Genomic DNA, 16024 nt, shown 5'->3' on the forward strand with positions numbered 1-16024 from the left:
GCCCCACTCTAGCCCCACTCTGTCCCCAGGGTCACCTGTGCCTCAGGGCTGCAAGTCCAGCCCAGCAGCAGCCCTATGAGCAGCGCCCACACCTGCAGGGACTCAGGAGCAGCCGAGGGTGAACACGGTGTGCAGTCCCCAGGGTTGGGAGGAGCTGAGTCATCTCCCAGTGGCTACTTAGAGCAGCAGCCAAAGGAAATTCCAAACCAATGAGGTGAACAGGATTTGGTTCCAGAGTGTGGACACTTCTCCATACTGGAGCCTGGGAAGCCACATTCCAGGGAGGGGCAGGCCCGGGCCAGCTCACACCTGCCTTCCAGGCCCTGGGCTGCAGGGCTGCCTCGATGGCCATGTGCTGGAGGTGCTTTGAGTGACCCATCAGGACATGGAAGCAGGTCCGCCTGGCAGGTGCACGGCCTCCTGCTTGAAGAGCCAACCACGCTCCAGGCGGGACGGCAAAGCAGCCCTTGGCAGGCAGGAGCCACAGAGAGAGGGGTCTGGCCCTGGGATGCCCACCGTGCTTTTGGGGAGGAGCTGGGAGACATAGCAGTGCCGTCTTTCCAGCCCCAGCTGCCACACAGAGAAGACACAGGCTGTGGCATCACTGGCTGCAGAGAAGGCCACGGTGGAGGTAGGGCTGAGCCTGGGCCCTACCACCTGCTGTGCCCACCCCACCTGGTCCCTGCCCAGGTCTCGCCCCCGCTCAGAGCCACGTCTATGAAGAAGGCAGTGCCTGGTCATCCTGGGGCCTGCAGCTCCACACCCAGCAGCATGCACAGAGCACTGCACCGCATGCACAGGCCGGCCGTACATTCCAGGGTTCTTCTGCAGCCTCCCCCAGCTCGAGCACCCCCCACCCCAGGCGGACACTCATGAAGTTGTCACAGAGCTGGGCAGCCCCACCTAACCCTGCCAGGACCTCGTGTGGCCAGGAGGTTCAGTGTGGGCAGCACAGAGGCAGCCTCACACGGCTCCACACGCCACCTGTGCCTCAGTTTCCCCAAGGACTGATGGCCTCCCAGTCAGGGACTTGTGGGTCTGCTTCTAAAAAATGCACCGAGGTCCAGGAGAGGCAAGTGTGTGCCCAGAGCACCCAAAAATGGGGCTTGCCCTCCACAAACCGCACAAGCCCCTCTGCCTCAGGGAAAGCAGGTGCTGCCACAGGCACAGAGCCAGGAGCAACCTCACATGGGAGGGGACGGGCATCGCAGGGCAGGACAGGGCCAAGAAGGGGGCCAGGGCCGCATCCCCCATCATGGGCTCGCAGGGACACCCCCGCCGGCAACCTGCAGGGTCCCGTTTGTCTGTCCCTGGAGAAGCTGTTCAGGAAGCTGCGTGTGTCCAGAGCTCTTCATCTGCGTGTAGCTGGGGCTGCCAGGAGTGGGTCCCCCTGGCCTGAGGGCCTGGACAGGGCAGGAGCGGCTCCCTGGCCCCCACTCCCCTTCATGTCCTCCCCCACCAGCATCACCCTGGGCACGTGCCACCAGACCTCGTCCTCCCCCATCCCCGCGGGAGGCCCAGTGTGGGTTTGGGTCACAGGAAAGGAGCCAAGCGTTTGCCAATCGGAAACAGGTGGTGTGGGGGCCGTTCTCCCACCCCCACGTCTAGAGTCAGTAACTAATACAGCAGGAAAAAGCACCCGCCCGGCTTCCATCAGGGAAGGAGACGCCAGAGGAGCAGGCCCCACCTGGATGATGTCCGCCAGCTTCTGCAGTCCGGCCGTGTTGGTGAACACTCCAGCACCTGGGGAGGTAGCATGCTGGGCGCTGACACCCGCACTGCAGGCAGGGGAGGCCCCGACCCCAGCCCCCGCCCTTCCAGCCATAAGCCAGCTCAGCCCGACTGCCAAGCTCCATCTCCTGCCCAACGGGGGGCCCAGGGTGCAGCGCAGTGTCCACTCAGGGCGGGCAGCTCGCCTGCCCTTCCCAGCAGCCAGGAGAGAAGCCAGGCAGGGACAGCGTCTCCAAGGGGGCCGGTGGAACTTGAAAAGAGGCTCTATGGTCACCTAAGGTTTGAAGCAGCAAGAGCCGCCCTCCCCAGCACCTGGGAGCACAGCAGAGGCCCCGGCGGGCCGGCATCTCAAACCAGAGCAGCCCATGACGACACTGCCTCTGGGCAAAGCCTCTGGACCCCACAGCTCTGAGAAGCAGAACTCAGGGTGTGTGGAGAAGCCAGAGGCCCCACAACCCAGCCAGGGCCTTGGGCTGCTCTTCCTTAAAAGGGGAATAATGGGATGAGTCTGCAGGACGAAGCCGCCAGCTGCAGAACTGGGACAGGCTCTACGGCAGTGGGCAACCGGCACTAACGCCTCCACGCCCCGATCAGGTGAGGTTCTGTGAGCCTGTTCCTGCTGACGGCCAGGTGATGGCCAGGCGAGCCCTGACTGCCAGGATGGAGGCCTGCTGCACCCCCTACGCCACGTCTGCCCACACCAGAGACCCCGCCCCGGCACTCACGTCCGGCCAGGTGCTGGATGATCTGGTCCAGCGAGTCCAGGATGCAGCCCTTGGTCTGAAACGTGATCTGGGCTTCAGCAAACAGCTCAAAGATGTAGCTGCGAGGAGAAGAAGGCAGGCTCGAGCCTGGACGGGGGATCAGGCTGCAGCTTTGGGAATTGAAGGCAACAACTGTGGAAGTTTCCTTCCCTCGGAAACAAACTGAGCCCTCCAGGGGACGCCGGCATTGGGAGTGAGAGGCCTCTGCCCTCAGGAGCCTCCAGATGGGAAGAGGAGGCCTGGCCGGCACGAGAACAGCACCAAGGAAAAGCCGCCTCAGGGCAGAGGCCGTCATCAGAGGGAGGGATGGGGTCGCCGGGGGGTCGTCAGGGGCTTCTGGGAGGCAGCGGCTCTGGGCAGAGTCCCCAAAGCCTTGGGAGAGTGACAGTGATGGCGGCAGCAGAAGCTACAGGAGGGGCCCCTGGGGGTGCAGGGTGGCCGAGGAGCCACGCCAGAGCCTTGAGCATTATGCTGAGGACACTGGCTCCACCTAGAAGCAACTGGGAGTCGCCACAAGGTCGGCGCTCAGGCAGAACGCGCTCGCCTCGGCGGCTGTGCACTCAGTGGAGCCCCACACAGGCCCCAGGCCTGACGCTCATCTGCCTGCAGGACAGACAACAAACCCTGCTGCCCTGGCCGCGGAGAAGACAGGAGACCCACGGAGCCTTCAGAATGTTCCGGGCCTCCCGGAGTCCAAAAGAGGTGGTGGCTGGGACACTCACCGTCCTAACAAGAAGGTCTCATTCTAACAGGCACCTGAGGAGGTCCAGGGAAAGGCCTGGAGGAGGAGAAACTGCAGGAAACCCAGCAGCCCCGCATGGGAGTGTGTGCTGTTCCGTGGGAGTGTGTGTGCTGTTCCATGGGTGTGTGTGTGCTGTTCCGTGGGAGTGTGTGTGCTGTTCCATGGGTGTGTGTGTGCTGTTCCGTGGATGTGTGTGTGCTGTTCCATGGGTGTGTGTGTGCTGCTCCGTGGATGTGTGTGCTGCTCCGTGGATGTGTGTGTGCTGTTCCGTGGGTGTGCTGTTCCGTGGGGGTGTCTGCTGTTCCGTGGGGGTGTGTGCGCTGTTCCGTGGGTGTGTGTGCGCTGTTCCGTGGGTGTGTGTGTGCTGTTCCGTGGGGGTGTGTGCGCTGTTCCGTGGGTGTGTGTGCGCTGTTCCGTGGGGGTGTGTGCGCTGTTCCGTGGGGGTGTGTGCGCTGTTCCGTGGGTGTGTGTGCGCTGTTCCGTGGGGGTGTGTGTGCTGTTCCGTGGGTGTGTGTGTGCTGTTCCGTGGGAGTGTGTGTGCTGTTCCGTGGGTGTGTGTGCTGTTCCGTGGGGGAGTGTGCTGTTCCGTGGGGGTGTGTGTGCTGTTCCGTGGGGGCGTGTGCTGTTCCGTGGGTGTGTGTGCTGTTCCGTGGGGGCGTGTGCTGTTCCGTGGGGGCGTGTGCTGTTCCGTGGGTGTGTGTGCTGTTCCGTGGGTGCTGTTCCGTGGGAGTGTGGGTGCTGTTCCGTGGGGGCGTGTGCTGTTCCGTGGGGGCGTGTGTGCTGTTCCGTGGGGGCGTGTGCGCTGTTCCGTGGGGGTGTGTGTGCTGTTCCGTGGGGGTGTGTGTGCTGTTCCGTGGGGGCGTGTGCTGTTCCGTGGGTGTGTGTGCTGTTCCGTGGGGGCGTGTGCTGTTCCGTGGGGGCGTGTGCTGTTCCGTGGGTGTGTGTGCTGTTCCGTGGGTGTGTGTGCTGTTCCGTGGGTGCTGTTCCGTGGGAGTGTGGGTGCTGTTCCGTGGGGGCGTGTGCTGTTCCGTGGGGGCGTGTGTGCTGTTCCGTGGGAGTGTCTGTGCTGTTCCGTGGGTGTGTGTGTGCTGTTCCGTGGGTGTGTGTGCTGTTCCGTGGGGGTGTGTGCTGTTCCGTGGGGGGGTGTGTGCTGTTCCGTGGGGGGGTGTGTGCTGTTCCGTGGGAGTGTGTGCTGTTCCATGGGTGTGTGGTGTTCCGTGGGAGTGTGTGTGCTGTTCCGTGGGTGTGTGTGTGCTGTTCCGTGGATGTGTGTGCTGTTCCGTGGATGTGTGTGTGCTGTTCTGTGGAGGTGTGTGCTGTTCCGTGGGAGTGTGTGTGCTGTTCCGTGGGTGTGTGTGTGCTGTTCCGTGGGTGTGTGTGTGTGCTGTTCCGTGGGTGCTGTTCCGTGGGAGTGTGGGTGCTGTTCCGTGGGGGCGTGTGCTGTTCCGTGGGGGCGTGTGTGCTGTTCCGTGGGAGTGTCTGTGCTGTTCCGTGGGAGCGTGTGCTGTTCCGTGGGTGTGTGTGCTGTTCCGTGGGGGTGTGTGTGCTGTTCCGTGGGGGTGTGTGTGCTGTTCCGTGGGGGCGTGTGCTGTTCCGTGGGTGTGCTGTTCCGTGGGGGTGTGTGTGCTGTTCCGTGGGGGTGTGTGCTGTTCCGTGGGAGTGTGTGCTGTTCCGTGGGGGCGTGTGCTGTTCCGTGGGTGTGTGTGTGCTGTTCCGTGGGGGTGTGTGCTGTTCCATGGGGGTGTGTGTGCTGTTCCGTGGGGGAGTGTGCTGTTCCGTGGGTGCTGTTCCGTGGGGGTGTGTGCTGTTCCGTGGGAGTGTGTGTGCTGGTCCGTGGGGGAGTGTGTGCTGTTCCGTGGGGGTGTGTGTGCTGTTCCGTGGGTGTGTGTGCTGTTCCGTGGGGGTGTGTGCTGTTCCGTGGGTGCTGTTCTGTGGGCGTGTGTGTGCTATTCCGTGGGCGTGTGTGTGCTGTTCCGTGGATGCGTGTGCTATTCCTCTCAACATCTCAACAACCAGATCATGCAAACCGGGCGCTCCTACCAGGTCTCAAAAAGGGAAAACGGGCCTGAAAACAGGCCTCACTGGTGGGACAGCCCAGGACTGCACCACGGCCTATCTCTAGCTCTAGGCTGGGCCTGCAGTGAAGCAGCTGGCTCCCCGCCTCTCACCTCCCTGGCTTGGTGACACCGCTGTCGTCTCCAGGCAGCTCAACGGCATCGATGGCCCCCTCCAGGCGGAGCAGGATCACTGCAGGTCGGGTTGAGGAGGCATCAGGGGGAGGCCCCACCCAGCCGCAAGAAGGTGGGGAGGGCAGCACTTACTCTTCAGCTTTGCAATGTCTTCCAGCTCCATGCTCAGCCCTGGGCAAGAGAAAGGCAGCAAAGGCACAGTCTGTGTCACACTCAGACCAACAACCCCGCCCTTGAGAACCAGGATTCCCGGCATGGAAAAAAGGACGCCACCATGGGGGAAGAGGCTACCAGAACCCATGCCAGCCAGTCCAAACTGGAGACACCAAGAGGAGGCGTTTTCCCTTTATTTATCTATTTATTTTTGAGACAGGGTGTCACCCTGTCACCCAGGCTGGGGTGCAGCGGCACCATCTCTGCTCTCTGCAACCTCCGTGTCCCAGGTTCCAGCATGTCTGTCTCCCAACTGGCTGGGACTACCGGCGTGTGCCACCACACCTGGCTAATTTTTGTGTTTTTAGTAGAGATGGGGTTTCACCATGTTGCCCAGGCTGGTCTTAAATTCCGGACCTCAGGTCATCCAACTGTCTCGGTCTCCCAAAGTGCTGGGATTACCGGTGAGCCCTTGTGCCCAGCCGGGTGGTTTACCTTCAGAGTTAACATTTGTGAACACATCTGTGCGTATGGATGTATCTCCACAAAAACACCCAGTAACAATGACCAACCCAGTAACCATGACCAGCCTGTTGCCGCATCGTGGGTCCTGAAATACCACCTTGCAGGAAAAGAAACCAGAGCTTCTTGGAGACTTGGCTGATTCCAGGTCTGGAGCAGGACATGAGTGTGAAAAATCCTGACTCCCAGACAGCAAAGAGGCCACAACTGCCGGGGTCAAGACACACGGGCCCACATGAAAACACCTCGAGGTGGAGAACGGAGGTCAGGAGTGAGATTCAGGGTGGTGCGCGGAGCAGGACCAATCCCTACACGCTCACGTACATTCACTGATGACGTCTGATTGATTGACTGATTGATTATTGAGACAGAGTCTCGCTTTGTTGTGAGGCTGGAGTGCAGTGGCGCGATCTCAGCTCTCTGCAACCTCCGCCCCCCGGGTTCAAGTGATTCTCCTGCCTCAGTCTCCCCAGTAGCTGGGATTACAAGCACGCGCCACCACGGCCCACTCATGTTTTGGGGTTTTTTTTGTATTTTTAGTAGAGACGGGGTTTCACCATGTTGGCCAGGATGGTCTCAATCTCTGACCTCGTGATCTGACCGCCCTGGCCTCCCAAAGTGCTGGGATTACAGATGTGGGACAGCACACCCGGCCCACAGCCAGCATTTATCCCGCCTTTCCTGTGTGAATGGGATCACCACACGGCTGATGCGATGCAGAGCATGGTGCTAGATTATTCCTGCTAACTGACTAAGCGACAGAATTGGCACACTACCATCTTGCAATCCCCCAATAATCAACAGAGTCAGGTGTTCAGCAGCAACAACGTTAACGTCGGAAGAAACTGGAAAGCAGATACTGTGAGCCTCCTGATAGAAAGGACATCCCGCCTGGAGCCAGGCAAAGGGTGGCCCCAGTCTAACTGGGGTCCTCAAGCCACCTAAGGGCACCTAAGTGCGGAGGAGACGAGGACACCGGGGAACTCGTGTGACTGCCCCTCCCATACCCAGATTCAGACTCCGCAGGGTTCCTCTCAACGTCTCAACAACCAGATCGTGCAAACCAGGCGCTCTACCAGGCTCTCCAATAAATAAAGTGTGAGGAAAAGAATGAACCCTGCCAAGCACGGTGGCGCACGTCTGTAGTAGTCCCAGGAGTTTGGGAGGCCAAGGCAGGAGGATCGCGTGAGCCCAAGAGGCGATGGCTGCAGGAGGAGGAGGCTGCCGTGAGCCCTGATGGCACCACTGCTCTCTAGCCTGGGTAACAGAGCCAGACCCCATCTCCAAAGGCGTAGGAGGACAAATAGCGATGAAAACTGAAGTTCCGGTCCTGAATGAGGCGGCAGAAGCCCCCCTCACCACACATCCCCCACTAGTTACAACGAAAAGCCCTGCATGTCACGTAACTAACAAAACTGAAGAGCGGAGAAGGCCCCTGTGGCGGTGTTCACAGCCCTGGGGGTGGCCGGGGTCTCTCCCACGTCACACAGCCCTGGGGGTGGCCGGGGTCTCTCCCACGTCACACAGCCCTGGGGGTGGCCGGGGTCTCTCCCACGTCACACAGCCCTGGGGGTGGCCGGGGTCTCTCCCACGTCACACAGCCCTGGGGGTGGCCGGGGTCTCTCCCACGTCACACAGCCCTGGGGGTGGCCGGGGTCTCTCCCACGTCACACAGCCCTGGGGGTGGCCGGTGTCTCTCCCACGTCATATAACCGACGAAAGGGCAGCTGCCGAGATGCGGGAAGGAGACCTGTCATTCTCCCCACCCTGCGCCAGGCAAAGGATGGAAAGAGGTGGCCATCCACTCCCCGTTAGAGGTGGGGTTGGGGGACTGTGGAGAAGAGGGAGGTGGAGCGTTCAAAGTCCCAGGAACCCCTTCCCCTACCGCAGCGCCCTGCGTGGCAGCCTTGAGATCCGATGGCAGTGGCGACCGCCTGCAGTCCCGGTGCTTTAAGAGGCTGAGACGGGAAGACCCCACGAGCCCAGGAGGCTGAGGCTACAGGGAGCTAAGATCGCGCCACCGCATTCCAGCCTGGGCAACAGAGTCAGACCCTGTCACTTAAATATGTGTATATATATAAACGGATCCTACAGCCAGAACAAATGCCAAGTTCGCAAACTCACTCTCTCCCAAGCAGCCACCCTGGTGAGAAGGGTGAGGACGAGGCTGCCCAGGGTCCAGGGTCCCCATGGTGTCCGTCCACATGTGCGATTTCAAAGGAAAATGAGGAAAGCTGATGCTGGAGATGCTCACACGCAAGTCACAGCGGAACCAATGAAGATACTCACAGACTCCTAGTCAGCTGTTTACAGAGGCCACGCAGAAAACACGACACAGGCCGGGCGCGGTGGCTCACGCCTGGATCCCAGCACTTCAGGAGGCCGAGGTGGGCAGATCACCTGGAGTTTGAGACCAGCCTGGCCAACATGGAGAAACCCTGACTCTGCTAAAAATACAAAATTAGCTGGGCGTGGTGGCGCGCGCCTGTAGTCCCAGCTACTTGGGAGGCTGAAGCAGGAGAATCACTTGAACCTGGGAGGAGGAAGTTGCAGTGAGCCAAGATCGCACCATTGCACTCCAGCCTGGGCAACAAGAGTGAAACTCCATCTCAAAAAAAAAAAAGAAAGGAAGAAAACACAGACAGTACAGACCAACCGACCACATCCACGGGGGTTTCTGCGTTTTCCACGTATGCCGTGACTAGCGCTGTGTGGAAATACGCCTCTGGACGAACACTGGGAAGGAACCTACGGGCACAGCAAGTGATGCAGGCCCGATGTGTGGGTCATTTAAACATACAAAATGCCCTTACAGTGAATATAGTTAGTTTTACTTTACTTTTTTTTTTTTTTTTTTGAGACAGCCTCACTCTGTCGCCCAGGCTGGAGTACAGTGGAGCCATCTGGGGCAAGCTCTGCCTCCCGGGCTCAAGAGCTCCTCCCACTTCAGCCTCCAGAAAAGCTCAGACCACAGGACCACAGGACCATACCACCACACCTGGCTAATTTTTTGGTAGAGGCGAGGTTTCGCTATGTTGCCCAGGCTGGTCTCGAACTCCTGGCCTCAAGCGATGCTCCCATCTCAGCTTCACAAAGTATAGTTCTCTAAATTTACACAGTAGAAGCCAAGTTGACACTGGCTGGGAGAAGACATAGGTCTTCGGAAAATACCAGAACTACTGAACGATACCAGCCCTTCCACAGCCTACAGGACCCCAAACAATTCACACCCGAGAAGCCTCTGAGAGAAGTGGGTGCCCTGCAGTGCCAGCCTGAACAGACAGTGCCCAGGCCGACCACACACAGCCACAGGGCAGGCTGCCCCCTGTAGCAGCGCAGGCCTCAGGACCGAGCAGCCTGGCTATGAACGCACCTGGGCTGGGGGAGTCTGTGCTGAACTCCTGGTGGGGCTCGCCCAGCTGCGTAGTCTTGGTCTGCTCCTCCAGCACCTGGTCTATGACGTCCAGTCCTGAAGCCAGGTCATGGGGGGTCAGGTCAAAGGACGCTGATTCTTCACACATCTTCTCCTGGAGTCCGAGCACACCCAGATCACCACAGAGCAGGATAGGATCGGGAGCCCAAATCACCGGGATCACCACAGAGCAGGATAGGATCAGGAGCCCGAATCACACGGATCACCACAGAGCAGGATAGGATCGGGGGCCCGAATCACTGGGATCACCACCGAGCAGGACAGGATCAGGAGCCTGAATCACACGGATCACCACAGAGCAGGATAGGATCAGGAGCCCAAATCACCCGGACCACCACAGAGCGGGATAGGACTGGGGGCCCGAATCACCGGGATCACCACAGAGCAGGATAAGATTGGGGGCCCGAATCACCGGGATCACCACAGAGCAGGATAGGATCAGGAGCCTGAATCACCCGGATCACCACAGAGCAGGACAGGATCGGGAGCCCGAATCACCCAGATCACCACAGAGCGGGATAGGATCAGGAGCCCGAGCACACGTGGATCACCACAGAGCAGGATAGGATCGGGGGCCTGAATCACCGGGATCACCACCGAGCAGGATAGGATCAGGAGCCCGAATCACACGGATCACCACAGAGCAGGATAGGATCGGGAGCCCAAATCACCCGGATCACCACAGAGCAGGATAGGATCGAGGTTCCAGAAAGCAGGAATGGGGTTGGGTGCACAAGGCACAGGAGGCTGACAGCCAAGTCCCCAAAGCCACGCCCTGGGGTCTCTAAGGCCAGGCCACAAGCAGGTCCAAACACGACTGTCTGGCCCACACCAATATTGAGAAACGATTATTTCAGGCCAGGCGCAGCGGCTCACACCTGTGATCCCAGCACTTTGGGAGGCTGAGGTGGACAGATCACTTGAGCTCAGGAGTTCAAAACCAGCCTGGGCAATGATGCAAAACCCCATCTCTACAAAAAATACAAAAATTAGCCAGGCGTGGTGGTGTGCACCTGTAGTCCCGGTTACTTGGGAGGATGAAGTAGGAGGATGGCTTGAGCCCAGGAGGTGGAGGTTGCAGTGGACCAAGATCACACCACTGAACTCCAGCCTGGACGACAGAATGAGACCCTGTCTCAAAAAACAAACAATTATTTCAATGGAGTTGCCAATTTTTTTTTTTTTTTTTTGAGACGGAGTCTCGCTGTCACCAGGCTAGAGTGCAATAGTGTGATCTTGGCTCACTACAACCTCCACCTCCCGGGTTCGAGCAATTCTCCTGCCTCAGCCTCCTGAGTAGCTGGGACTACAGGCACCCACCACCACGCCCAGCTAATATTTTTGTATTTTTAGTAGAAATGGGGTTTCACTATGTTGGCCAGGATAGTCTTGATCTCTTGACTTCATGATCCGCCCGCCTCGGCCTCCCAAAGTGCTGGGATTATAGGCGTGACCTACTGCACCCAGTCAACATTTTTTTTTTTTTTGACACAGAATCCCGCTCTGTCACCCAGGCTGGAGTGCAGCGGTGTGATCCTGGCTCACTGCAGCCTCCACCTCCAGGGTTCAAGCGATTCTCCTGCCTCAGCCTCAGGCCATGTGGCCGGAAGGGCAGAGACACCGCAGGCGAGACCACACGCCTGCTGCTGCCCTGGTGACAGAAGCCGAGGGCAGAGGAGACACCCCTGGCCCAGGCTGACCCCTAGCTGGCTAGAGGGAAGGCCTGGGGAGTGGCCTGTGGGGGCCCTGCGCCTGAGGGGCAGGTCCCTGGCCCAGCTGGCCAGTCTCCAGCCCCAGCAGAGGCATCGGATCAGAGTGGGAAGTGGTGCAGAAGCTCCTGGGGTGCTCAGTCCTCAGTCCTGGGCACCGAAGGCTGCAAGGGTTTGGCCAGAGCCCCTCCAGAAAGGTTTGCGCTGCTCTTGAAGAAACAGGAGGCGTTTAGGAGGCAGTGGAGACTCACCACATTGTGAGCTTCGTCAAAGATCACGACCGTCCCCTTCAGGTCAATGCTGTGTGCTCTGCGGCTCTACAGGAGGAAGAGAAGGGACACAGTGCTGGAGCTCACAGGGGCAGGAAGGAGGGAAACCAAGGCACGTGCGGCCGGCATCGAACATCGCAAGTGCCGATGACAAACACCGCCGGCGACGTGGAGAGGAGAGGCCAGATCTGGATGGCAACCTGGCAACACCGCCCCACCCGAAGCAGCAGCTCGCCACGCCGGGAGACGCTCACGCACAGCATGGAAAGGCACGCGCCACGCTCAGCAAGACGGACGGCCACGACGTCCTGGGAGCCCCCGGCCACCGCAGTCAGCCAGCCACAGACCACAGGAGCCAGGAAGACCCAGACCCAGCAGTTCTCTGCCCCGGCCCCACTCAGGGAGATCTACAAACCCAACTCCAGGCCGGGCGCGGTGGCTCCCACCTGTAATCCCAGCACTGTGGGAGGCCGAGGCGGGCGGATCACGAGGTCAGGAGTTCGAGACCAGCCTGACCAACATGGTGAAACCCCATCTCTACTAAAAACACAAAAATTAGCCGGGCGTGGTGGTGTGCGCCTGTAACCCCAGCTACTCAGAAGGCTGAGGCAGGAGAATCGCTTTAATCTGGGAGGCAGAGGTTGCAGTGAGCCGAGATTGCACCACTGCACTCCAGCCTGGGCGACAGAGTGAGACTCCATCTGAAAAAAAAAAAAAAAAAAAAAACCACCCAACTCCCAGGTCCCACCACAGAGTGTCATGGGAGCAAGCTGGGGTGGGGTCCAGCTTTGGTACTTTTAAATTTTCACACACTAAGATGCCCATTTTAAGCGTACTGAGTTCTGGCAGTTAAGTGCACCACATAACCACCAGCCCCACCCCTGCCTCTTCTATTAATACAGCATCATATAAACGGAATAAAACAGTAGGTCCAGCCGGGTACGGTGGCTCACGCCTGTAATCCCAGCACTTTGGGAGGCCAAGGTGAGTGGATCACAAGGTCAGGAGTTTGAAACCAGCCTGGCCAACATGGCGAAATGCCATCTCTACTAAAAATACAAAAATTAGCCGGGTGTGGTGGCGGGTGCCTGTAGTCCCAGCTACTCGGAAGGCTGAGGCAGGAGAACTGCTTGAACCCGAGAGGCAGAGGCTGCAGTGAGCCAAGACCACACCACTGCACTCCAGCCTGCACCACAGAGCAAGACTCTGTCTCAAAACAAAAATCAAAAAACAAAAAACAGTAGGTCCTCCTCAGTTGGCCTCTGGGTTAGCACATCTGAGACTCACTGGCTCCCTGCTGCTGTGTGACCACAGCCCATGCCCGTGGCTGCTGTTGGGGTTTGCGAACCACGGTTTGTCCATTCACCAGTGGATGGACTCACGTGGGCAGCTTCCCAGTTCTGGCAACTTAAACAAAGCTCTGGTAAACTTGCACATTGAAGTCTTTTTTTTTCTTTTTTCTTTTTTTTTGAGATGGGGTCTCCCTATGTTGCCCAGGCTGGTCTCAGACTCCTGGGCGTAAGCGATCCCTGAGCCTTGGCCCCTAAAGTTCTGGGATTACAGGTGTGAGCCACTGAGCCTGGCCACACACAAATCTTTGAACACGTCTTCCCTTCTCCCGGTTCGGCTGTTCGCCACACGTGTTTGTGGAGTGGCTACACAGCTTCACAGCTCAGCAGCAATGGATGAGATCCAGCTGTTCCACCTCCTCGTGCCACACTCAGGCTTCTGAATTTCAGCATGCTAGCGGGACCGTAGTGCCGGCTCCCCGTGGCTTTAATCTGCCTTCTCCTGTGACTGGAGATGCTGGGCGTCCTTCCATGTGCCCAACTGGCCACTCCGTCCATCTTGGTGAAACGTCTGTGCAGATCCTTTCCCACTGGTTAACTGGGTTTTTTGCTTAGTTATGAGAGAATTTTACATACTCTGGTCAAAGGTCCTTTAAAATATGAGGAGGGCTGAAAAATGTTTTCTAAGTCCTCTGAAAGACAGAAGCATTTTCTCCCTTTCCATAACTTCTCTTTAATTTTCTCAAGTCTTCTAAAGGGTTTAAGCTTTAAATTTTGGTGAAATCCAAATTTTAATGTTTTTCTTCATGGCTAGTGCCTTATGTATCCACACTAAGAAATCTTTGCCTACCCCAGAGTTGCAAAGACCTCCACCATGTTTCTTTCTATAACTTTTAGTTTAGCTTTTACATTTAGGTTTATATAGAGTAAAGCAAGAGTTAAGATTCACTGTTTTCCAGATATCCAGCTGTTCTTAGCACCACTTTTTCAGAAAACCAAAAATCAACCTTCATTTCCTCTCTCAATTACATTGGCGCATTTGTCAAAAAACAATCATCACAGGCAGGGCGTGGTGGCGCACGCCTGTAATCCCAGTGACTCGGGAGGCTGATGTGGGAGAATCGCTTGAACCCAGGAGGTGGGGGCTGCAGTGAGCCGAGATAGTGCCACTGCAGTCCAACTGGGGTGACAGAGCGAGATTCCAACTGAAAAAAAAAAAACAATGACCGCAAGCGTGTGAGTCAGCTGGAGCTTGCTGCCTTCTCCACGGCCTGCAGGCCTGTGCCTGAGCTGAGCCGTCTCCACCTCCACTCCTGCAGCTTTAGAGGAGTCTTGAAACCAGTGAGGTGAGTCCTCCAGCTCTGTTCTTCACGGTCATCATGCTGTTTTAGATCTTCTGTGTTTCCGTGAAAGTGTTGGACTTAGCTTACCAGCTGTGACAGAATTGTCCCAGGGAAGGGCCTGGTTGGGTTAGAAGCTCTCCAGGTGGTTCCCAGGGGCAGCCACGGCTCAAAGCATCGAGTCACCCACAACCACGGCAAACCTCACCACAACCACGGCAAACCTCACCAGCTCTCCGTGGGGTTCTACAATCGCTGCCCAGGAGTCGGCCCCCCGCCTCCTCCCTTGCTCTGCTGCACCAGCTCGGGCTCCCCTCAGACACATCAGCATTCCCCATCTCCTGCCGACATCGCACTTGGGCCCTGCCCACTCGGCTCTGTCTCCACCTCCTCGCTCTGCTCTACTTCTCTTCAGTCTCGTTGGCTCACGGGCTTACTCTTCTGCTGTCTACCTGTCCCCACCGCTAGAATCAAAGCTCCACATGAATGAAGCCAGTCTTGCTATGCCTAGAACAGCCCCCAGCACGATGGGCTCTTGATAAATATACACCCTGAGAATGAGCGAACCAACAGAGGGATCTGGAAGCGTCACCACGTCATCGCCATGTGAACACAAGTCACTGACCCACGGCGAGATGCCACCTGCACTAAATAAAAAGTGTGGGGCACAACAGCATGTGGGTGAGTACAGGGTACGAGGAGGGAAGTGAGTGTGGGGCCGGGCATGGGGGGGAGTGAGTGTGGGGCCGGGCATGGCGGGGAGTGAGCGTGGGGCTGGGAGGAGGGGAGTGAGTGGGCTTCCCGTGTTCTCAGTGCTTTGCTTCCTGTGATCGGACGTGAAGGAGAGAACCTGAGCTGTCAGGATCAAGAGTGGGCACTGGCCTGTGGACCACAGCCTGGAGGCCTCTCCTCACTCCCACCAGCCTGCCCACTCCCAGATTGCTCAGAACAACTGACCCAGGGCCTGGGGGTGCTCACCAGTGTGTCTGGCCAGGTTGAGCCCCTGCCCAGTGACAGGTGAGCTCTCCCACCCAGGCCTGCTGCTCTAAGTCCCTGCAGCAGCAAAGGCTCGGACGGCCTTTCCCAAGCCCAGGAACCCCCCTGGACATCAGGAGTTGTCAGCGACGCAGACTGAGCCCCCACCTTGGCATCCAACAAGTAATTGTACGGCATGAAGACGATGTCGGCTTGCTGCTTCAGGTTCCGCGACAGGTAGTAAGGGCACACCCTGGGAACGAGGAGGGGAAGATGCTGTGAGCACCCCGTGCAGGGGACGGTGACCCGAGGCTGGGGCCGCCACGTCTTCTGACCCGGAAGGAGCCCTAATCCTGAGCATGGGGTCCAGGTGGGAAGCCGCTGTCTGGGATGGACGGGGAGTCCACATGAGTTTTAAACCATGTAAATCATCATCTCTTTAAAAACTCGATGGAAAAGAAAAACCAACCCTATTCCTGGATAGAGGTCATCAGAAACAAACACAAACAGAACCACTAAAACAAAGCAGAGCTGGGTCGGGCGTGGTGCTCACGCCTGGAATCCCAGAACTTTGGGAGGCCGAGGCGGGTGGAACTCTTGAGCTCAGGAGTTCGAGACTGGACTGAGCAACAGAGTGAGACCCTGTCCGTACAAAAAATACAAAAATTAACCAGGCGTGGTGGTGCATGCCTGCAGTCCCAGCTACTTGGGAGGCTGAGCTGAGAGAATCACTTGAGCCTGGGAGGTTGAGACTGCAGTGAGCCAAGATCACGACGCTGCACTCCAGCCTGGACAGCAGAGCGAGACTCTGTCTCAAAAAAAAAAGAGGGGCAGGAGCTCTCCCCCTCAATATAAGAAAAGCTTTATTATAACTTGAATCTCTGAAACTATAAAAGAGGTGGACAAAG

General features: G+C 58.0%; 3 protein-coding genes across 55 annotated transcripts in view; 1 reads left to right on the top strand and 2 right to left on the bottom strand.

The window, feature by feature from the left end:
- Window positions 1-16024, top strand: part of STMN3 (stathmin 3) — a 239048-nt gene that overhangs the window by 197083 nt on the left and 25941 nt on the right. Inside the window, exon 1 of one of the 47 annotated variants that reach the window (XM_050746383.1) lies at window positions 2584-2593. The exons of 43 other annotated variants lie outside the window; for them this stretch is intronic. The gene's annotated coding sequence lies outside the window, so the exon portion shown is untranslated. Of the gene's footprint in view, window positions 1-2583; window positions 2594-9580; window positions 9591-9883; window positions 9894-14864; window positions 14875-16024 lie in introns of those variants that run through there. 3 more of the 47 variants (XM_050746364.1, XM_050746369.1, XM_050746400.1) reach the window with 3 other exon arrangements.
- ZGPAT (zinc finger CCCH-type and G-patch domain containing) overlaps window positions 1-16024 on the bottom strand; it is an 81297-nt gene that overhangs the window by 52740 nt on the left and 12533 nt on the right. The gene's annotated exons all lie outside the window — the stretch shown is intronic.
- The window catches only part of RTEL1 (regulator of telomere elongation helicase 1), a 38073-nt gene that overhangs the window by 13326 nt on the left and 8723 nt on the right, over window positions 1-16024 (bottom strand). For all 7 annotated transcript variants that reach the window (XM_050746036.1, XM_050746034.1, XM_050746035.1 and 4 more), the window contains 7 exons: window positions 15285-15369; window positions 11495-11560; window positions 9475-9628; window positions 5559-5597; window positions 5406-5484; window positions 2457-2554; window positions 1688-1743 (listed from right to left, as the gene is read on the bottom strand). In XM_050746036.1, coding sequence (XP_050601993.1) covers window positions 1688-1743; window positions 2457-2554; window positions 5406-5484; window positions 5559-5597; window positions 9475-9628; window positions 11495-11560; window positions 15285-15369 — 577 coding nt within the window. The remainder of the gene's footprint in view (window positions 1-1687; window positions 1744-2456; window positions 2555-5405; window positions 5485-5558; window positions 5598-9474; window positions 9629-11494; window positions 11561-15284; window positions 15370-16024) is intronic.

This window comes from Macaca thibetana, chromosome 10 (genome assembly GCF_024542745.1).
Source record: "Macaca thibetana thibetana isolate TM-01 chromosome 10, ASM2454274v1, whole genome shotgun sequence".
Taxonomy (NCBI): domain Eukaryota; kingdom Metazoa; phylum Chordata; class Mammalia; order Primates; family Cercopithecidae; genus Macaca; species Macaca thibetana.